Genomic DNA, 20,645 nt, shown 5'->3' with positions numbered 1-20,645 from the left:
AACTGTTAGATCTAATTCTTTTGACAAACCTTTTCCAGTTTAAATACATTGATCAAGTCCACAGTTATCAGGTGCTTATAAAGAGAAACTGCTATGTACTGTACAAGTCTAAGTGTCGGGTGGTTGAGATGTGTTTTTTGATGAAGGCAGCATACCGATCTTGTTTGGCATTATCAGCTGAACATGCTCATGTTCTGTGTCAAGTTCTTATAATCAGAAAAGATTAATTTGTCCTAATTTGACATACATCTCTCTTAATTTCATTAGGCAAATTTATAAGGCCAAGTTATTGACTTAATTAGTGCCTATTGGTGAGGCAAGTGCTCGGGGACTGAAATGCATGGATCAATAACGGGTGCTAATTAGGACCCACTTTACAGAGTAGTGCTTAGACATGAAAGGCCTTGGCTTATATTATATTATATAATATATTTTTTGAAACATATAATTTTATCAGGTTTAACATTTGTAGCATTTCTCTATCCTGTACAGAAACTTTACGGATTGCGTACCTTTTAAAAATACAGTGGGATGTTTAAAGCTTTCACACACTCACAGGCTCATGAACATCCATTTGTTTCGACTTCACAGGCCACAGTGTTTGGTGATGACCGGAGCCCCTAACTCTCGGCCTGCTCTGCTTCATCTGGTCCATGCCTTCACCAAGAATGTTGGCCTGTTGATGTGTGGCCACGTGCGAACTGTAAGTTCTTTTGCAGTATGTTGCACTCCTTTGCTGCTGTATCTATGAAGTTGCATCATACATTTCCTTTTATCAGTTTATAAATCATTTATGTGGATTTTAAATATGAAATGTTCCACACGCATGTTTGTGTTTTATATGTTGTAATAGTCCTACATGGATCAATAAAGCATCCATTATGCCAGCGCTGGGAACAGCCATGATGTAAGAGTTAGACGTGAAAAGCTCTTTACAGCCGTTCTTTTGCCAGACCCTGCAGACCACAGTAATCAAAAACACACTTTTACCCACAACTGGACCCAAAAGAACACGGCACCCTTCCGCTGGCTCGCACCGCTCCGTCTTCCATTACAAAACCAAACACTGGGCTGACTGTCCACTTTCCTGGCACCTACTAGAGACAAACAGGACTCAATCGGTCATAAATGTACCGCTGGATTTATTATTCTGCCCATTTCGTGTCATGGGACCCGTTATTAAAAAAAAAAAAAAAGACTCCTAGTTAGGGTTTGGTGATTACCACTGCTGAAAGCTTTGAGGTTTGTGGATCAATTAACGGCACATAATGAGTAGTGATGTCATCTTTTTTTGTCATGTTTTTTTTCCCCCGGTCTCATCATCAGAGCTCTCGGAGGCCCAACTTTAAGGAGTTGAACAATGACATGCTGCGCTACCAGCGCTGGCTTCTCAACAACACTAAAGCTTTTTACACCCCCGTTATTGCTGAGGACCTCCGCTTGGGCACCCAGTACCTTCTGCAGGTGTGTGTTTATCTACGGTTATTTGCTATAATTTTGCAGCTTTATAGTTTTTACGTTTAAAGCAGTTCTTTCATTTTATTTACAGTTATTATTCTGTGTGTGTTAGCTGGTGTGTTGCAGCTCCATCATTTTCTAGCTTTCTGAGCTTACTTCTGTCTGTGTGTTAGGCTGCCGGACTCGGGAGACTGAGACCAAACACACTGGTGCTGGGCTTTAAGAACGACTGGATGAATGCGGATATGAAGGATACAGAGACCTACGTCAATATGATGCAGTAAGTCGAGTCTCTTTACACACATGAAATTTCTGGGTGGAAGTACTAGTGGTATTACAGAGGGGGCTGTTGGTATACAGTACTGTCAAGTCTTCCGCCCCCCCTTATATCTTTGTTTGGTTTTCTACTGTATGTAACAACTTTAGCAGCAACCTCATTTCCCCTTTCGTACGTTCCAACCACTTAGCATTCAGCATCAGCGATATTCAAATCACCGGCCTGAACATCTCTCTTCATCTGCACCAGTTTCTCACTGGTTCATGGTTTAAGTTTTTTTTTTTTTTATATTTAAAAGATAAGTTTGTCTGTCTGTTTAAAAAAAAAAATACAAGGAAGTCTGGCAGCAAAATATGCAGAAATGAGTGGTGTCTCAAGACCTTTTTGACAGTACTGTATATGCTGGTACATACTGTTTACTACATATATTATGCGATGGCTTATAATTGAATCAATTGTCATTGTTTAAATCATAAAATAGTCAAATTGCTGTTGTGTACAGAGAATACATCTCCCTACGAGGTTAATGAAAAATCATCAGTGTTTTGGGGAAAAAACTAATATTTTCCTTTTCATAGCAGCCTCACTGTCTCTTACTTATCTGTACTTATCCACTGCATTATAATTTCGGTTTCTCTTTAATTGAAGTGTTTGGGCTACAGTGCATTATTGTCCACTGCTAAATAGATAACTATAATAAAATATAAAAAAATCGAAATTGAAAAATCACATGCTCAAGGCTACATAATAATTATTACCGAAACATAAGCCTAAGCCGTTACTTCTTCAAAGCATAATACACACAATGTGGAGGCATCTGTTAAAAATATGTAGACGATTCTTCAAATGCTCTCAGTCCTTCTTTAAGCCGTATCCAAGTTCTGCCCCGTCGTTCACCGTAACACGTGCTCGCACTCGTTTGTTTGCACGTTCAGCCGCAGTATTTACACTAATTGTTCCGATCTGGTGGAAAAGCGCAGTTCTAACGTAGACTTGTGGTGAACTGATCCGGTTGTTGTCCAACATCCTCCCACGAGACACTAACTAATCGTTATTTGTGTATTTTTTTAGTGATGCTTTCGACTTCCAGTACGGCGTGGTCATTCTCAGACTGAGAGAAGGGCTTGATATTTCTCATATTCAAGGCCAAGGTAGAGTGCAGCTCATATTTTTTTCTATAATTTTTGATTAATCATAAAAAATGATTATATTGTAAATCTGCATGCATTTTTCTAGGTCATTGATTCTTATTGAAAAAAGGTCATTAAATTGTTTAGTGCAACTAACAACATGCAAGCTCGGCTCAAAAGACACAAATGTGGTACATTTTTAAAGTGGTGCGTATCAAATTTACCGCTTTAAAGACAGCCGTCTTTTGTTTATTTGAAAGAAAGTGGGCTTGTAATGAGGCGGTGTGCCGTTAACAGACTATTTACTGTTCACGCTAAATTCCTTTTCGTAACTGTTTTGACCTTGGTGCCTTGCACGGGAGCATAAAAGAATACTGCCTAATGCACATGTGATGCTTCTGTGCCCAAAGACGATACCTCAGGCATGAAGGACGTAGTGGTGTCCATCGACCTGAGCAAAGACTCAGACGGAGACTCGTCCAAGCTCTCCTCGAAGACCACGAGCGTGCAGAACAGCCCAGCTGTCCAAAAAGGTTAGCACTTATACTTCTTTTTAAAAACAGGTAAAGACATTTATTGGTTTGAAACAGAATAAAGATTTTCCTCATCTTTATTGTTAAAAATAACCTTCGAATGTTTTCTACTAAGGGTGTTCAAGTCAAACCGGGACTGGTACACCTTTGGTTGATAAAAATTGTAAAATTTTAATAAGCTATAATACTTAATGCAAGGGGTGTTCAAGTCAAACCGGGACTTTTGTCCTGAAAGGAGGATTGACATTAAATAAGACTTTAAGTTAAGAGTCCAAACATGTGGAAATGGCTTGGAGTGAGGTCAGGACTGTACGTCTGAGATTAACGAACCTGCTGAGGTGACTCAGAGCCCACTGCAGTCATCCATGTGCACATTCAGTGTTTTTAAATTAAAATCATGATCCTTAAAAATCGATAGATAACTTGTCTCCAACAAATAATTTAGAAAACGCCACTTGCACATTACAGGAACTCCGCTATTGCTACATCTCGTAAACTCTAAGCCATTTTTACATGTTTGTGCCATTTAGAGTTCCTGGGAGGCCAGTGTTTCAAACATGTGTCATGGAAATCTTTCTAATTTGATGGTATCCAAGCAGTAGTGAAACGCTGGGATAAGTGCATTGGTGTAGCGGGGGAATTATAAAGAGAGATAAAGGTAGTTTTTACTCTCATAACCGTTCTGTAAGAGTCCCGATTTGACTTGAACGACCCTTCTTATGAAATAACTTTTTTTTTTTTTTTTTTTTCCTCAAGGGCTCGATCTTTTTCGCATTGCTGACATTTTTAGTACGCATGTCTTAGGCTCTTCACAGAGGAAGTGGTGTATCCCAGACCCCTGTGATCCCGACCGTCCAACTGGGACCATGTGTTCCAGTCACTAACACACACTTACACAAACACACACATCCCCCACAGCTGGGTGACAAACAAACCAGGATTTAATTCCTACAAACAGGAAGCAGCGAGGATGGGAAAACAGTGCAACCACAGTATTTTCGTGAGATGTCACGATGAGTTGGGTAGCTGAGAAACTCTAGAAAGGGACAGATTTCCTTTTAACTGTACGTGTTGACCCCAAGCAAGGGTCAAGAGGAGGAGGGCCTGGGGGGGCAGTTCTCATAAGGGGAAACGAGCTGTGAGAGTTTTAGGGACGAGGCAGCTTCTACTCATTAAGCGTCCAGATGGAGAGTCGGGGATCTGTTCCATCAGTCCGTCTCTACATCCAGCTACAAACTGCACCATAATGATGTTTAGACTGAGAGAGAGACGGCGCGTTTCGTTCCATCCGGCGTCTGCTGTCGTCACTACAGACTTTACAGCCGGCCAATCAGCAGCTCCGATTGACACACAGATGCATGTGCATACACACACACACATGGTGCAGGTATACACTGTAATACCTCGCCTCTCTCCCCAACACACTCTCCTATTCATTTCTTTACTAAATCCACATTATATTTTGTTCCTTTTTCCTCTTCATTGTTTTCCTCAACTTTGTTTCTCACTTTTTTTATTCTCTTCCTTATTGTCTGAAATTTCTTAAATTCTCAAATTCTTTTTCTCTCAACCAACCATCCCTCTCCTTATTTCGTTTTTTTTATAACTTGTTTTTCATTCTGTCTTGTCATTTTTCTTTTTTTTATTTCTGTCTTTTTATTTACTTTTTTTCTTTTCAGTTCATTTCTTATACTTTTTCGGTTTTATAAAAAAAAAAATTCTTCTACATATTCATGTCCGTTTCCCTTTCTTCCTTTTTTTTTTCACCCTTAAACCCTTTCTTGCTTCCTCTTTCTTTCTTTCTTTCTTTCTTTCTTTCTTTTTTCAATTAGGTTTTTCTTTCATCTTTCTTTTCCCTCTCTTCCCTTGTCTTTTTTCTTTCAACTTCTGCCCTTCATTCCGTCTTCTCTCAACTTTTTTCCCTTTCTCTCTCTGCTTTTTTTTCTCTCTTTCCAAGTTTTTTTTATTCTTTCTAATAATTTCCTCCTTTTTCACCTATAATAGTTCTATAATTTTTTTATTTACTTTTTCGAATTCTTTCATCACCCTTCACTCTTTTTTTCCCTTTTTTCTCACATTCTTTTTTTTTCACAATCATTCTTTTATCAAAGTTTTCTGATCACATTTTCTTTTTCTCTTTCTCACCTTCCACACCCTTTTACTCTTGCTGTCTCTCTCTCTTTTCTCTTTCTTTTTTCCTTTGCATTTAATTTCTCCGCCCGTCTCTGCTTCTCACATGGGAAGTGTATTTCCTGTTTCATATGTAAATATGACTGTATTTATAGCGCACATGCTCCTGCTGCAGCTCTGATTGCAGTCGATGTGTGTGTTAGTGTTAATGTTATGACCGAGATAGCTGCAGCAGTGTTCGTTACAGCTGTTGCATGCTGTTATTACAGAACGTGTATTCAGTACTCATCTCGACAGACTCGTGAACATTCATACGGTGATCAGACGTGGGTTAAGGATTCTATTGGCCTAATCCCAGCTTCAGTCTCTCTCTCACAAACACACGTGCACACACACCAATGTTGTAGTTTAAGGGAAAAATTAACCTTTTTCATCATCACCGTTCATTCGTGTCTCCTCACCATCACCGCATGCTGTCATTAAACTTAAGCACCAAAGTGACCCTGAAGATCTTTCACTACAACACCAGTTTGTGTTCCTAAACACCCCGAGGTGTGCCAGAGTCATTCCTGAGAATTTCACCTGCTGAAGGATGAATTCGAGATTGAGATGATTATCAGATTGACTCGCAGATGTGCTTAAGTTCTTACGAGGCTTATCTTTGTGTGTGTGTGTGTGTGTAAAAATTGTATAATGTACATTGCGTTGATCTGATTGGATTTAGTTTGTTTGTTTGTTTGTTTGTTTGTTTATTATCTCCCCTGTATCGAGAGCAGCGTGGTTTCATTGGGAACCATGATGTTAACAAAACAGACGTCTCATTGTACCTCGCATGTGTTTCTTATCACGACAGCAGCTGGCATTAAACCTCCTCTGTTTTTTGTTTTGTTTTTTTCTCTCCATCTCTCTCCCTCTCCCTCTTTTTTTCACTTCATCCAGAAGATGATGAGGATGGCAAAGCTCCTACACAGCCCCTATTGAAAAAAGGCAGGCAGTGCATCTTAGGTTTTGTTTTCTATCCATCTTTCTCTGTGTGTGTGTGTGTGTGTGTGTGTGTCTCTCTCTCTTTTTTATACCTTATCTACCTACTGTAGTTGACAGTCCGTTAAGAATAACTCTTCTCTTCCTTCAGTTTTCATGCTGTTTTTTCTCGCCCTCCTCCGCTGGCTTCTATTCCTGTACACCACCATGCACTCCATAATAGCTGGAGAAATCTGTCTCTCTCTCCCTGTGTGTGTTTTCTAATGAATCGTCTTCCTTTCTCTCCTGGATTCCTCCTGCTGCACCTCACTGCTAGATCTGCTTCCAAAAAAAGAAAAAAAAAAAAGAAAAGAAATCTATAAAAACTCCACAAATCTGTGCAAACACTAGAGCTTGTAATGTGGTGATGAGCTCTGAATGACAGTAGCACTTACTGGCAGTACAGTATGCGCGTAATCATACTGTGTGATCAGTGCAGTGTGTGTGCTTGGAGGTGTGTAAAGCTCTCTCTTCAGGGACTTCATTATTCTGTGCCTCAAGATAAAAGCCCCTGCATTTTCCTCTCTTGCTCTTTTTTTCTATTTCGATATGCTTCACCCTGCAATCAGATTTAATAACGCAGCATGTTTTGTGTGTCGCTTCTTTACAAGTATGTGTGTGGTGCTGTGTTTTTGTTTAGATAAAGCGAGTCCCACAGCGCCCCTGAATGTGGACGATCAGAAGTTGCTGGAGGCCAGTCAGCAGTTTCAGAAGAAGCAGGGAAAAGGAACAGTGGATGTCTGGTGGCTGTTCGACGACGGTGGTGTGTTAGAAAACTGAAACGTTACTTTGCTTACCAAAAAAAAAAAGATTTATGAATTGATTTAGTTTTTTTTTTTTTTTTTCCATTTACACTACATTTCAAGTGCAATATCGGGATATTATTTACTTTTTAGTGCAATATGTAACTTACTGCGTGCTATATTTAATTCTATTTTTACTTTTATTTATTGTTTTTTATTTTATTTATTTTTTATTTAATTTACATTTTTTTCCTTGTCTAATCAAATTTTTTACTTTCTTCCCGATAAATTAATCAACGCAACCGTATAACCAAGACAAAGCAATTTCTCTCTGGGTTTAATAAAGTTCTTTGAATCTTGAATACATGTTTTGCTCTGGCAGGTCTCACGCTGCTCATCCCGTATTTGCTTACCAACAAGAAAAAGTGGAAGGATTGTAAGATCCGCGTGTTCATCGGCGGGAAGATCAACAGGATCGATCATGACCGCAGATCGTTAGTATCTTATTACAATAATCTTATTATAATATTCATAATAATAATTTACTGTAATTATTTTAGAGGTGTACATTTATTTTCCAAGGCTTGCAAGGCTGAATTTTTCTAAATAAGAAATTTCTCTGATCTTGTATAGTACAAGGGCTGTTTAAGTTAAACCAGGACTTTTGATCACGCAAATTAACACTGTTATGAAAGGAAAAACTACCCTTATTTCTCTATATAACCCCCTGCTACACAATGCACTTATCCCAGTGTTTCACTAGCGCTTGGATACCATCAAGGTAGAAAGTTTTCTCAGTACACTGGAGCCATGCATCACGTCTGAAGCACTTCTTAGGAACACACTTTTTTGTGTGCATTTTTCCCCAGATTTTTTCCCTAATTTAGTCGTTTCCAATTCCTCCCAACCAGTAGGGGGCTCCCACATTAAGGCTACTACTACCACTCAGTTAGGAGGGCCGAAGACCCATCACGTGTTTCCTCTGAACCATGTGATGCCACCTGACCGCATCTTTTTCAAACTGCTCCATTGGGGCCGGCGTAACACACTCTGCGCTACTCCTTCTTGCATGAGCTCACGGACGCCCCTGATTGGCTGTAGAGCCGTGATTAATGTGAGTGCACTAAGTACCTCTCATCCCTTGGCCAATCAGCTCTCTCTAGACCTCCAGCCTTTAATGTCCCAAACATGTGGATGGGATCAGCAGGGATCGAGTCGCCTCAGCCGGGATTGTCATTCGCAGACGTACAGCGGTCTCATTACGCCACCTGTGCTTAAATTCTTCAATCAGTTTTACACCTTCCTTCATGCTTGATGATTAAGTTAAATGACCGTAAGTCCCGGTTTGACTTAAACACTTGTTGTATTCAGTAAAGCATTAAACTAACTGTAAGGAGTGTCAACTTGTACACATCAGGTCATGAAAGCTACAGTTATACTTTATATACTACAGTTATCTCGTCCGCTGTAAAAGCCAATAGAAAGCAAGAAGGCGGGACTGTAGTCTCTTTTGGTTTGCTTAAAAATAGTGGATCTACTCCTCAAATTTTTTTTTTTTCTTTTTTTTTTTTTTTTTTTTTTGCATTTTTAGGCTAATTGTTTTTCACTCGAATGTACACATCCATCCCCATCCGTATATAAACTGCAGATTGGGCAGATCAGCAAATTATCCTGGACCGCTTGACAGCTGTAGGGGACATCCCAGAAAACCCACCCCCTATCTTACGAATTGACCATTAGTAATCTATTTCCTGTGTAAGGTCCGTCTTCGCCTTCCAGCAGGGGTAAATAGAGAATGTTTGAGGTTGATTAAAGGAAATAAAAACCCATTATTGTGTCAGTGAACCCACAAGTGAATAATGAATATCAGCTTATTATTTATTAGCATTAATGTTGATCGATTTGGGCTAAGGGTTTTAGGTTCCATGATCAAAAGCTGCAATTAAACAACCAAAAGATTAACTAGTACTACATTTAAAATTGCAGAAGGCTGGGGAAAAAAAATTAAGTTTTTTTTTTTATATTCTTTTTAACAGTACAGTAGAAGTTTGTGTGCACTTTTTATTTTTTTCAAGAATATTTGAAAAGTAAGTAAAGTGCATTACTGCATATAAAGGCTGCATTTGGTCTGAAACAGACTAGCTGGTCTTTACGGTGTATCCCTGTATCCATGAACTGTACACTACAGTTTGACATTAATTTGTAAAAAGAATGAAAGGTTGGTCAGTATGCTGTTATTTATGCCACTAATATACACTCCCTTCCTCCGGGGTATTTTATAAGCTACTTGCCTCAGTGCAGACTAATAAGCTTCCAGACTGACCCTTAAATAAAGAACATTAATAATGCCATTTCTCTTCAGATAACAACAATTTACACATAGTGTTTGTCACTATCGCTCTCTTTCCGTGTGTGTCAAATAGTGCTCTGAACCCACGTGGCCGCTTTGTCCAACACAAATGTTTCCCATTGTCCTGTGCAGCTGCTTGCTGCTCCTTTGTTTGCTAAATTTAGCGGCGTGCCGGCGCTCGCTCCTTTCACAGCGTGCCCGAGGCCGCTCGCTTCCAATGAACTGCCTGCTGTATATAAAACTCTAATTGTCTGCCTCGGATTGTTGTTTTTATTTATTTATTATTATTTTTTTTACGTTAAGTGGCTGATCAAATGCAGCCGAACGGAGTGATGGTTTTATGTATTCCTTTATTGGAGAGTGGTTTATACTTCATAGTGCATCGGTGGACGTGATGGAAAATAATGTGGAAGGAATCCAACTGTGGATCTCTGGCATCACCATAAGCGCATAAGCGCCGGGTGTTTTATTTTATGCTTTTATTAAAGTCCTTTTCTGTTTGTTTTTCAACAAATTGTCTTATTTTGCATAATATTTATTGCCTTAAGATGGACGGAGATGAAATGAGTCATCGTGATTTGTTCTTAAAATTGTACCTAATTCCATTGTAAAAACTCCCCTAAGCATTACTTTGATGGTGTTATCATTAAAAACATTTATATGTATGTATGTATGTATGTAATATATATATATCAAGGTCTTCAGCTTTGTCCAAAACTTTCTCCTGATGTTCCATCAGCTTACTTTATCCTGGGTTTTTTTTTTTTGTTTGTTTAGTTTTTTTTTTCCCTCCCTTGGTTCTATTTAAAGACCTAAAGAAATTGCTCTCTAGGGAGATTCCTGCACATGATCTCCTTCAAAGCAACTGACATTTTTTCAACTAATTCAGATTTCAATTCACAGCAAGCTATCACATTCTTTATTGTGAATCTCACGCTTTCACAATACTACAGTATGTTGACCAGAATGGCTTACTAAACAGTGTTTAGTAATCTGCTTTGTTTTTTGTCTTTTACTTTCTTCAGGATGGCCACGCTGCTCAGCAAGTTCAGGATAGACTTCTCTGATATCACAGTTCTTGGGGACATCAATACAAAACCCAAGACTGAGAGGTAGGACCACAGCTTCCTATTTGCTGAACATACAGTACAAGATTATGTTAAAGATTCTCATTAATTTAATCCCAGTTTTTTAGTGGGGAAAAAAACAATAGCCTTTGGAAATATTAATGCACGAGTTATTATATCCTATTGTATTATATAATTAACAGTGATCACTTGGATATCAATGTAATATCACGTTATGTAGCCGACAAGGTTTGCACATGAAATGATTAACAGAGAAAGGACTTCATCTTTGTGTACATCACATATATATATATATATATATATATATATATATTGTGTGTGTATTTTGCAGACTAGAAGAGTTTTCCCAAATGATTGAGCCGTATAGGCTGAGAGAAGATGACATGGAGCAGGAGGCAGCGGATAAGTTAAAGGCCGACGAGCCCTGGAGGATCACCGATAACGAGATAGAGCTTTACAAGGCCAAGGTGGGGATGAAACCGCAATCTCAATGCAACTAACACAGACACCATTAGTCTTGCTTATTTAAACTATTCCTATGACTAAATCTGACCTTCAACTCTCAGTACACTTTTGGCTCTTTAAATTTATGAGCCTCCTGAGATCCAGACTTTAATGTTTAGTATATTGTAATTTTTCTCCTGGCCGTTTCTGTTTGTTTGGAAATTATTAGATGTGAGTATTGTTTTTTAACAGGAAAAAGTTTGGCACAAGAGTTAAACACAGCAGTCCTCATATGAGGATCTTACAAGTAGATACAGTAGATACGGTGTAACTGCAGGTTTTGGGAGCAAAGTCCACCTTCCTCGTGATGATCAAACGATTATGTTTTGTTTTCTTTTTAGAGAGATCCGTCAGATATTCCTCTCCTTATCAGCCCCTACCAAAATATACTGTAATAACCTTCCTTCATGTCTTGTACTCCTAAACCTAAAACAATTTTTTTAATAAAAACTTTACGGTTTATAGGTGAGGGATTACTGAATGGGATTTCACTACAGGAAATGTGCTGCACATACAGTACACCGATCAGCCATAAGATTAAAACCATTAACATACAGTAATAACTTTTCGTGTTCCCCCTGGCCGTCTCTGTGCCCTCGTGGGTGGCCCTATACATATATACAGGACGGATTCTGTGGGGTCTCCATGGGTCAGACTTGTTTGTCTGGTGCTTGATCAGATGGGGATCTCCGGCATCAATTTTTTTTTTTTTTTACATTAATTAATTAATTAACTAATAAATAAATAAATTAATTAATTAATAATTTGTTCTTTCTTTTCTGTGTGATCAGACCGGACAGGCTTTTCTTTGGTCCCTTGAGCCTCGGGTGCTCATGATCCTGTTTACTTGCATATAATTGCTAATTAATATTAATGTTATTTGGTGGTAATGTTATGGCTGATCGGAGTTTCATTAACTATAGTTTGTTTTGTCATCCGAGAGGCCTATCAGCTTCCCCAGACATACAGAGAGATGACCTGAAATAAGAACAGCATCGTAATTGCTCTCGTTGTATACAGGACGGGTTGTATGCGTGGGACATTAGCAGTCATAGCAGCCATGATTTACTGGATAAAAGATAGATGCAGGTAAAATAAGGGTGTTTGTAACCCGACACCAGTGTTTCATGCTAACCTGCTTCTTTCGTGTTTGTGTGTTTGCTTTGCAGAGTAATCGTCAAATCCGACTGAACGAGCTTTTGAAGGAGCACTCAAGCACAGCCAACCTCATTGTCATGTAAGTAGAGCTGACTACTGGACATCTGCAGGAGTCATTCAGCAGTTCAGTTGTGTGCGCTCCTAGTATTTTATTTATTTATTTCACCCGTTTAGGGGCGGGGCCAAGCTTAGAGAGAACGAGCACCGTAACCCCGAGATAGTGATCTTGGTAGTCGTAGTAGTCTGGAGCTAAACTTAATACACTCAGGGCTTGAGAATCTCACTGATCACTTTTAAAGGAAAGAAAACACTTTACTATTGTACGTCTCATTGTTATTCAGCTTTGTTTTACTCTCGCGACCTTTACACACCTCTGCTCAGTGATGAATGAAAATGATACTTATCCTTTTTCTGTAGTAAGGAATTGCTCAGTCAGTTCAGAGTGTGTGTAGAGCAGGGCACATAAGGTCATCAGTATGCTATTACATTCAGCGTGAAAAACCTGCAACTACACGCAGCCATTCATTATTTTTTTCCTCTACTTAACAGCACTTTGATATCACTTCTCTTTTACTGGACACTGCTTGGGTCTCGACGTGCCGATAGTGGGTTAGTGGTTAAAGCGCTGGAATGCAGGTCGGACGGTTACGAATTAATATCACGGTATTGGCCAGTTGCCACTTTTGGGCTTTTAGCGATATCAAGTGTTAGTGATTGTTTTGTTCCAGCTCCTATCGTTCAAGACGACACCGTTTCTCTTTTGATGGTAATCTTGTTGTCTTTGTATTTTTCAACTTAAGCCTATTATTATTACTTGGATCAAAAACAAATCTAATAAAAGTTTTTTTTTTTTTTTTTTTTTTTTTACAAAACCAGCATTTTATTTGGATTAGTAATACCACGTCAGTGTTAGTTTTATAAAGCTGAAGAAGGGAAAAGTAATTATGCGTGAATAAGAAATTATGCAATTCAAGCTGCCTTTTTTTTCACTTTAGGCTGAGTATTATATTTGATTGCTCTTTTTTTTTCCCCTCTTTGTCTAATAGGAGTATGCCCTTGGCCAGAAAAGGGGCAGTCTCCAGTGCTATGTACATGTCCTGGCTGGACACCCTGTCCAAGGACCTCCCTCCCATCCTCTTGGTTCGTGGCAACCATCAGAGCGTCCTCACGTTCTACTCTTAAACGTTCCGATTCTCACCGATCCTGTAAAGCACACCTTGATGATAAGCAGACACTCAACACAAATCTGCACACACCAACACAAACAGCGTAGATTACCTTGGACTGTCGGGTAATGAGTGTGACGGACAAGTGGACAGTACAGAGACTGAGAGCATCTTCTTCGTGTTTGTAGCTCAGTGATGTTTGCCACTGAGAGATCACACGGAAAACTGAAAATGAGAATTTTGGGAAATGCTTCATCCAGGCATCGGGAGGGGAAAATATATATATACATCTGAGAAACCGTTCAGTGATTTTAAGGTCACGTTTCTGACTTTTCTTTTTTGGCTCACAGGTAAATCTGAGCATGTTGTTCTGAGCACCATTAGCATCACTAGAATTATGACAATAAATTGTGAATATATTGTTGTAGTTTTTTTTTTTTTTTTTTGCTTTACGAAGCAGCAATAATCACCCTGTTCCTTTTTTCCTTTTTTTTCCTTACTTGGGAGAAAACCATGCACAATGCTTTGCAACACCTTTTATAGCCTTATAGATGTGCCTTCTTGCAGTTAAATGAAATTAGATTATTAAACTTGCGTGCCCTGGTGTATATTCAACCAAATGCAGGTATATTAGAGGACCTTTCAGATTGGCTTGTTTAAAATGATACTATTTTAATGATTGTTTAATGCTAGTGGACTGGCGTTGGTTTCCAATCCTTGGCATTAAAAAAATAATAATAATATATATATATATATATATATATATATATATATATATATATATATATATATATATAAGTTTTTGTTTCTTTCCTGGCAAGGTATATATTTTTCCCCAGTTGCCTTTTTTTTTTTTTTTTTTTCATATTTCAGGTCTTCCTTTAAACTGTGAATGGGTTTAGTGTTTCTAGTGTAGTACCCTCCGCTAATTCTGGATGTGAATTTAAATGTACAGTTGAAGGGCACTCTAAACAGAACACTGTAGAGAACTTGATCCCTAGGGGGCAGAAGAACAGCCTATGGCTTTAAGATGACGAGTCCTAGTGTGAAAGGAAGCCGTCCCAAACAGCGGGGCATCAAAGCTGCTATAATGAGATGGACGTACAAAGAACAATCAACCAAATATTGATGTAACCTCTTGAACATGCATTTATCTCTAATTCCACAAATCTGCAAGTTCTGCTAGAGAGGAAGACTTTGCCTTACAAGCAGAAGTAATGATTGTTAACTTCTATCATAAGCCATACTGGCTGGTTGATTGATTAGCAGCTAAATGCAGATGTAGACAGATCAATCGATGCATGAAAACTGAATGTGTAATGTCACTTGTCTTTTTTTTCCTTAATGTGTTAAATTTCTCACATACAGTGGACACCATGTTTTTTTTTTTTTTGTTGTTGTTGTTTTTTTTTCTTTCTTCTTACAGTCCAGCGATGTATAGTAGTTACAGGCTAAGACTTTTTAATGAACCACATCGATATCCCTGTCAGAAACCTGGACATAAACTAAGTTTTTTGTTAATGTTACAATGTAAAGTAATGGACTGTTACAGCATCCTACTGTTGTTGTTTTTTTTTTTGTTTTTTTTTTTAATTGTTCATTAGCAAACATTTAGGGGCTTCCCTGTCTTGTACATTGTAGTTCTCGAGGCCTGTTTGAAGCCATTCTACAGTTTCCAGAATGTATTGAAATGTTGACTGAGGTAATAAGAATGTTATCCACATGTCTGTGGTGTAGTGCATGAGATGCAGAAGAACCTCTATGCAGGTGAACTGAGAGATGAGTGCTACTCTACGACCCCCCCAACCAATCATTTCTCATCCAAACTCAGGATTGGCTCCCCAAACATTTTCCCCATACACACACCTGCAGTGCTTTTGCCATTTATTGTTCACTGTCGAATACCATTTACTTCACGCTTTCTCGACTGTACTAGCGGAGGCCGAGATGGAAGATACTGACGAAACTTCCATGACTAGAGCGGGGCATTTAAAAGACACTGACTGGAAAAGAAATTGCCTATGAATGAAATTTTCACGACAAACGAATGGTTCGTTACATAAATATTTTTGCCTCCACCATGCACTTACTGTAGTCTTCATAAAATGTGATGCTTGATTGCTTGAAATGTCGTTTGAATGTAAACACTAATGCTGAAAAACAAGCACTTCTGTTTTCTGTCCAAACGTTTTGGCAAAGTATTTTGTTTCCCCTCAGCTTTTCTCCACAGAGCCACAAGACTTGCTTATTGGTGTGATGTGTGTTGTTGGGCACATTGTACTATAAATACCTACACGACTGCATCTCGACAATGTCTGCTCATCACCTATCGCCATGTGACAAATATGCCATGCAGAATTGAATGAATATACTCATATTTATAACTTTCTCTCTATCTTGATATATAGATATATATAAATATATATATATACTCATGTGTAAACAGAATTTGTATTTAGTACATGTGATACGTGTACAATGTACCAATCACCTACTGTGTGTTTGTACATAATTGTGCTCAATGTATAGCCACACATCACTGTGGCATTAGAGGCTACTGTACCATGGGAATATGGGGCACTTCATGTGTGCCTTTCACAGCTGTTGTGTGCTAGACCTTCCAGATCAACTGTGTGTACGCGTGTGTTTTTTCCACCCAAGTTGCTGCATTTCTATCAACCTATTGGTCCATGTGTAGCCAAAGCCCAGTTCCTCTCACTCCAGCAGAGCCGTGACAAACTACAGAAAGCAAAAGTAATTCAGCATTGTAGCTCCCAAGTCTAGTTCACACTGTATTTCTTTACTAACTTGTAAATACATTCTAGCCTAACCAGATAAATGATGGGAGTGGTGTAATAATTAACGGCAAAATTATTCTGTAGAAATAAATATTTATTTTAGTTCAGAGTTCTCCATTTTGATTTAAATGAATTGCATGTTGATTTGGTTTTTTTTTTTTTTTTTTTTTGATTACTTTTAAAACTTTGTTCTTCCTTTTTTGTGTCTATATTTCTATCTTTTATATGCCTTTTAATGAGAGCTTTGGAAAGCGGTTGAGTTTTTAGCTCAAGTATAAAGTGTGGATCTAATGGATCTTAGTTGGAAGAGTAAAGTTTTGATATATTGTACTGTTAATTGTCACAAATGATTTTTCTAACATTTTAACATTTAAGGTTACCAATACTTTGTACATCTTTATTGCAATAAATAAATAAAAACAATCAAATGTAAACTCATCGTAACACGAGTCTGTTTTTCATAACTCGACTGATCGCCATCATACAGTATGGAACAGTTCTGTTAGGAGGATTCATTTTTGTTGGTGGAACAACACCGCCATCGTGTGGTAGAGACTGACAACAGTTCAGACTCCTGCAGGAGCATTGTGTCAGCCTGAGCATAATCTCAACCATGTCACAGAAAGGAGGAATGCAGCATAAAAGTAACAATAACAACAATCTAAATATTTATTTATAAATGGACAAAATGTTATTTTATTTTTTATTTTCTTTCAATAGTTATAAATTCATATCGGATTACGAGTGTATTCGGGAAAAGGGAGCGACTGAACAGACTGGATGAATTACTACAATTTTATTTATAGTCACAAAGATTTTCGTAATTTTTCTCAAATTTTTGTGTAAACTTAATTAAATGAAATGAAACTTAAATATTAGGGGATATTCTTTTTGCAGTGAACTCACATTGTCTGTCAAATCCCCCCTCATATCCTGATTTATAAGGTCATACATTTAAAAAAAAAAAAAAAAAAAGGTAATTTCATTTGTGGCATAAAGATGGTCAAACTTTATAAGGATATTGTTTGCAGTGCTATTAAATGTAAAAAAAAAATCTTTTGAACAAATTGTAACAGACAAAATTTACACATAAACCTGCTTTCAATATACAGTGGAACCTCGGATTACGAGTAACGCGGTTTACGAGTGTTCTGCAAGACGAACAAAGTTTTTAATAAAATTAAATTAAAAAAACGAGCATTTTCTTGGTTTACGAGGACCGAGTATCATGTTTCACGCATGGGCTTCTTGTTTAGATGCCGAGCGTCACGTGATCACAACTGAGCCAACGGTTTTTCTCTTTCTTGCGCTGCGTAATCGTCTCCCCTGCTGGGTCTTAGTGCTCGTATCTTACTAGTATAATCAACATCTGTACACGCGTGTACTGTTTACTATAACACTGTGACTACGTGTGTGTGAAACATATTTTATTATGTGTTCGGAAGCGCGTGTACTGTTTCTTATACTAGAAATTCTCAATACAGAGGTTAAAAATCTATTTTCTTCCTCATCGCGGTGTGTTTGTGTGTGTGTGTGTGTGTGTGTGTGCGCGTGTGTTAGTGTGTGTGTGAAACCCTTATTCACAAACACACACGCACGCACAGAAATAAAGGCAAGAGACACACTCTGCTCTCCAGAGAAACTCTGTCGCAAATCTTTTCAGAGGTAAGGTGCTGGGTCATTTGTTTGTTTGTTTTACTTTACGCTAGTGAGAAGTGTATTCCAGTGCGGGAGATGCATTGTGGGTAATGCAGTCCGGTGTGTGTGAACGCGAATTTGAGATTTAAGTTAGGATATTGAGCCTGAGTTTTGTTCTTAAGTATTTTTTTTTGTTGGATTTAAGTGCAGGATCCACCCGAAAGTTTGTACTATAACCTGACAATGCAGAAAATAAAAGACGAGCATCGACCAGTTTGTCCATCTCATCATTACACGAGCATGGATTAACGGGCTGTTACACTCTAGCCTCTCACACACACACACACACACATACACAGCGCCTGCATGCACAAAGGGGCACGCTTATCTGCCTGGATTTTTTAAAAACTTTTTTGAAAGGTAACGTGCAGGTTTATTTGTTTTATTTTTACTTAATATTGTGGCGTGGGCGGGGCGGCGGCTGACGACCAGCATGCCTTGCGGGGATGTCGGTGTGTGTTCACCATGTTGGGGAAAGGTGTTTGGGTTGGTGGCTTCGGCCCTGTTTGTGTGAGGGGTGTGTGACGTGTGAAATGTGCTCCAGTTCAAGCTAGTGGTGAATTGGATATAGGCTCCTGAGTGAAGGTGCTGCTCATGCCTTACATGCTGTGTGCTTAATAAAGTACTCCCAGCCATTGCATTGGGTAGCAAATAAGCTCACTCGTCTCTCCAGCATTCTTCCCGGCGTAAAAACGCTACAATATTTTGTATTAATTATATTTATGTTTTTATTTTTTTGGGCTGTAGAACGGATAATTTAAGTTTCCATTATTTTCTAAGGGAAAATTCAATTTGGTTTACGAGTGTTTTGGAATACGAGTTCAATTATGCTCGTAATCCGAGGTTCCACTGTAATTTAAATTGCAAATACATATTTATGACAAATCAGCTTCTAATTCAAAATCAAATCCTGGACATTACTAAACTACTGTAAATTCAAAGGCTTGTCTAGTTGTCTTTTGATATTGTATATCAATTTATATTCATTTAAGCTTTCTTTTGTTTTTGGTGTCTCTCATGCATAATGCATTCATAATGCAGTAAGTTTGACTTCTCTACTACATTAGTGATCCAGACCCCCCTCTGCCCTCCGAACCTGTACCCCGCTTCTGGTTGCAGATTTCATCTTATGAAGACCCTGTACGGCATGGTTTGCTTGGAAGGCATGTGGTCATTAGGGATGGTTCCACTTTACCATGATGATGGTCTTGGACCAATGCAAACAGCTGTTCTCTAATTGAGAATTTATTTTTTTAATGTAAAGTTGCTTTGCGACAATAACCACTATTAAAAGCACTATATAAATAAAACTGAATTTAATTGAATTAGTGAAATATTTTTTTTAAATGGCTGATGCTGTTGGACAGTTTAATTTTAATTAAATCCCTTGGTAGGATATAAAAAAATTTAGATAAACCTGTGCACATTTCATTTGGAAAAATAGCAGTATATCTGGTTTGATCAAATTAAAAACATTTGTGATCCACTATAGTTTACTGTGACTGCATAGAGATGGCAGAGATCATATAAGCACTACAGACACTCTCTGGGATCATTAACGTTTTTTGACATCAGATTTAACCTTGGAGCGTTATTGGTACACGAAAGGATTGAAGTTAATTAGCTTAATCACACACTAAAAATATGAGAACCAGACAGGTTGGATCAAGAATTTCAAAAGCTGCTGATCTTCTAGTAGTTTGATGCACAACAGTCTGCACCGCTGAGTATGAACCCACCGCAACTGCACCGCTGAAGACTGGAAAATGATCTATTTCACAGCCTTGAACAAGTCTGGACAGTGTCCTCTGGCCTCCTGCATCATCAAGGCATTTCTGCCTACAGTACTGCCACACATTAGATGTTTATGTTTTATTTTACACCAAATTGAGTAAACTCTAAAGAAATGAATGAAATTTTTCATGAGAGCAGTAGTTCCCAAAATCCATAAACCATCTGATGCCAATAGCCACGCGATTATTAAAGTCGCTAAAATCACATTATTTTCCCTGCAGAAAAAGTGGAGGGTGATACTGGAGTGGGTATTTAAGAACCAACTCCAGCTGCTTTTAAGTGACTGAATGGAAAAATTAGTAAATATACACTAAATGTAATAAAAATAATGTACTGTAGGTTTGTGGTCGCCTTTATACGTACTGTATTATGAAAGTACATACAATATCTTAAAACCATTTATTTGTCCAGAAATTGTCCAAAACAATCTTGGCTTTCAATTGTTTATATACATAAAAATTTTGTAATACTTTTTTTTCTGTAATACTTTTTGGTTAGAAATTATGCATTTATCACATACTTTCATATGCCAATATCAAAATCTTTAAAAATAAATATAAAACTAGCTTCATAAAAAAGAACTACCTATTATATATATATAATATATACACACATACATACAAACACATAATCATAATCAACACTTTTAACTTTTCAAATATATAATTATGACTTTTTCAAGTTAAGACAAATTTTTTATGAATTACCTTATCTTATCTTAATAGCCATTATATATATATATATATATATATATATATATATATATATATATATATATGTCCATAACTTGAACATTTT

General features: G+C 37.8%; 1 protein-coding gene across 2 annotated transcripts in view; it reads left to right on the top strand.

Moving 5' to 3' along the window:
• The window catches only part of slc12a2 (solute carrier family 12 member 2), a 62,181-nt gene extending 48,204 nt beyond the window's left edge, over positions 1-13,977 (top strand). Inside the window, exons 16-27 of one of the 2 annotated variants that reach the window (XM_053515965.1) lie at positions 592-703; positions 1,327-1,464; positions 1,632-1,738; positions 2,807-2,886; positions 3,276-3,398; positions 6,468-6,515; positions 7,189-7,311; positions 7,674-7,785; positions 10,667-10,753; positions 11,061-11,196; positions 12,403-12,470; positions 13,438-13,977. In XM_053515965.1, coding sequence (XP_053371940.1) covers positions 592-703; positions 1,327-1,464; positions 1,632-1,738; positions 2,807-2,886; positions 3,276-3,398; positions 6,468-6,515; positions 7,189-7,311; positions 7,674-7,785; positions 10,667-10,753; positions 11,061-11,196; positions 12,403-12,470; positions 13,438-13,573 — 1,270 coding nt within the window. In that variant the 3' untranslated portion in view covers positions 13,574-13,977. The remainder of the gene's footprint in view (positions 1-591; positions 704-1,326; positions 1,465-1,631; positions 1,739-2,806; positions 2,887-3,275; positions 3,399-6,467; positions 6,516-7,188; positions 7,312-7,673; positions 7,786-10,666; positions 10,754-11,060; positions 11,197-12,402; positions 12,471-13,437) is intronic. The other variant, XM_053515966.1, reaches the window with a different exon arrangement.
• The last annotated feature ends 6,668 nt before the right edge of the window (positions 13,978-20,645 follow it).

Source organism: Clarias gariepinus, chromosome 17 (genome assembly GCF_024256425.1).
Source record: "Clarias gariepinus isolate MV-2021 ecotype Netherlands chromosome 17, CGAR_prim_01v2, whole genome shotgun sequence".
Classification (NCBI taxonomy): domain Eukaryota; kingdom Metazoa; phylum Chordata; class Actinopteri; order Siluriformes; family Clariidae; genus Clarias; species Clarias gariepinus.
This window is presented reverse-complemented; position numbering and strand designations above follow the sequence as displayed.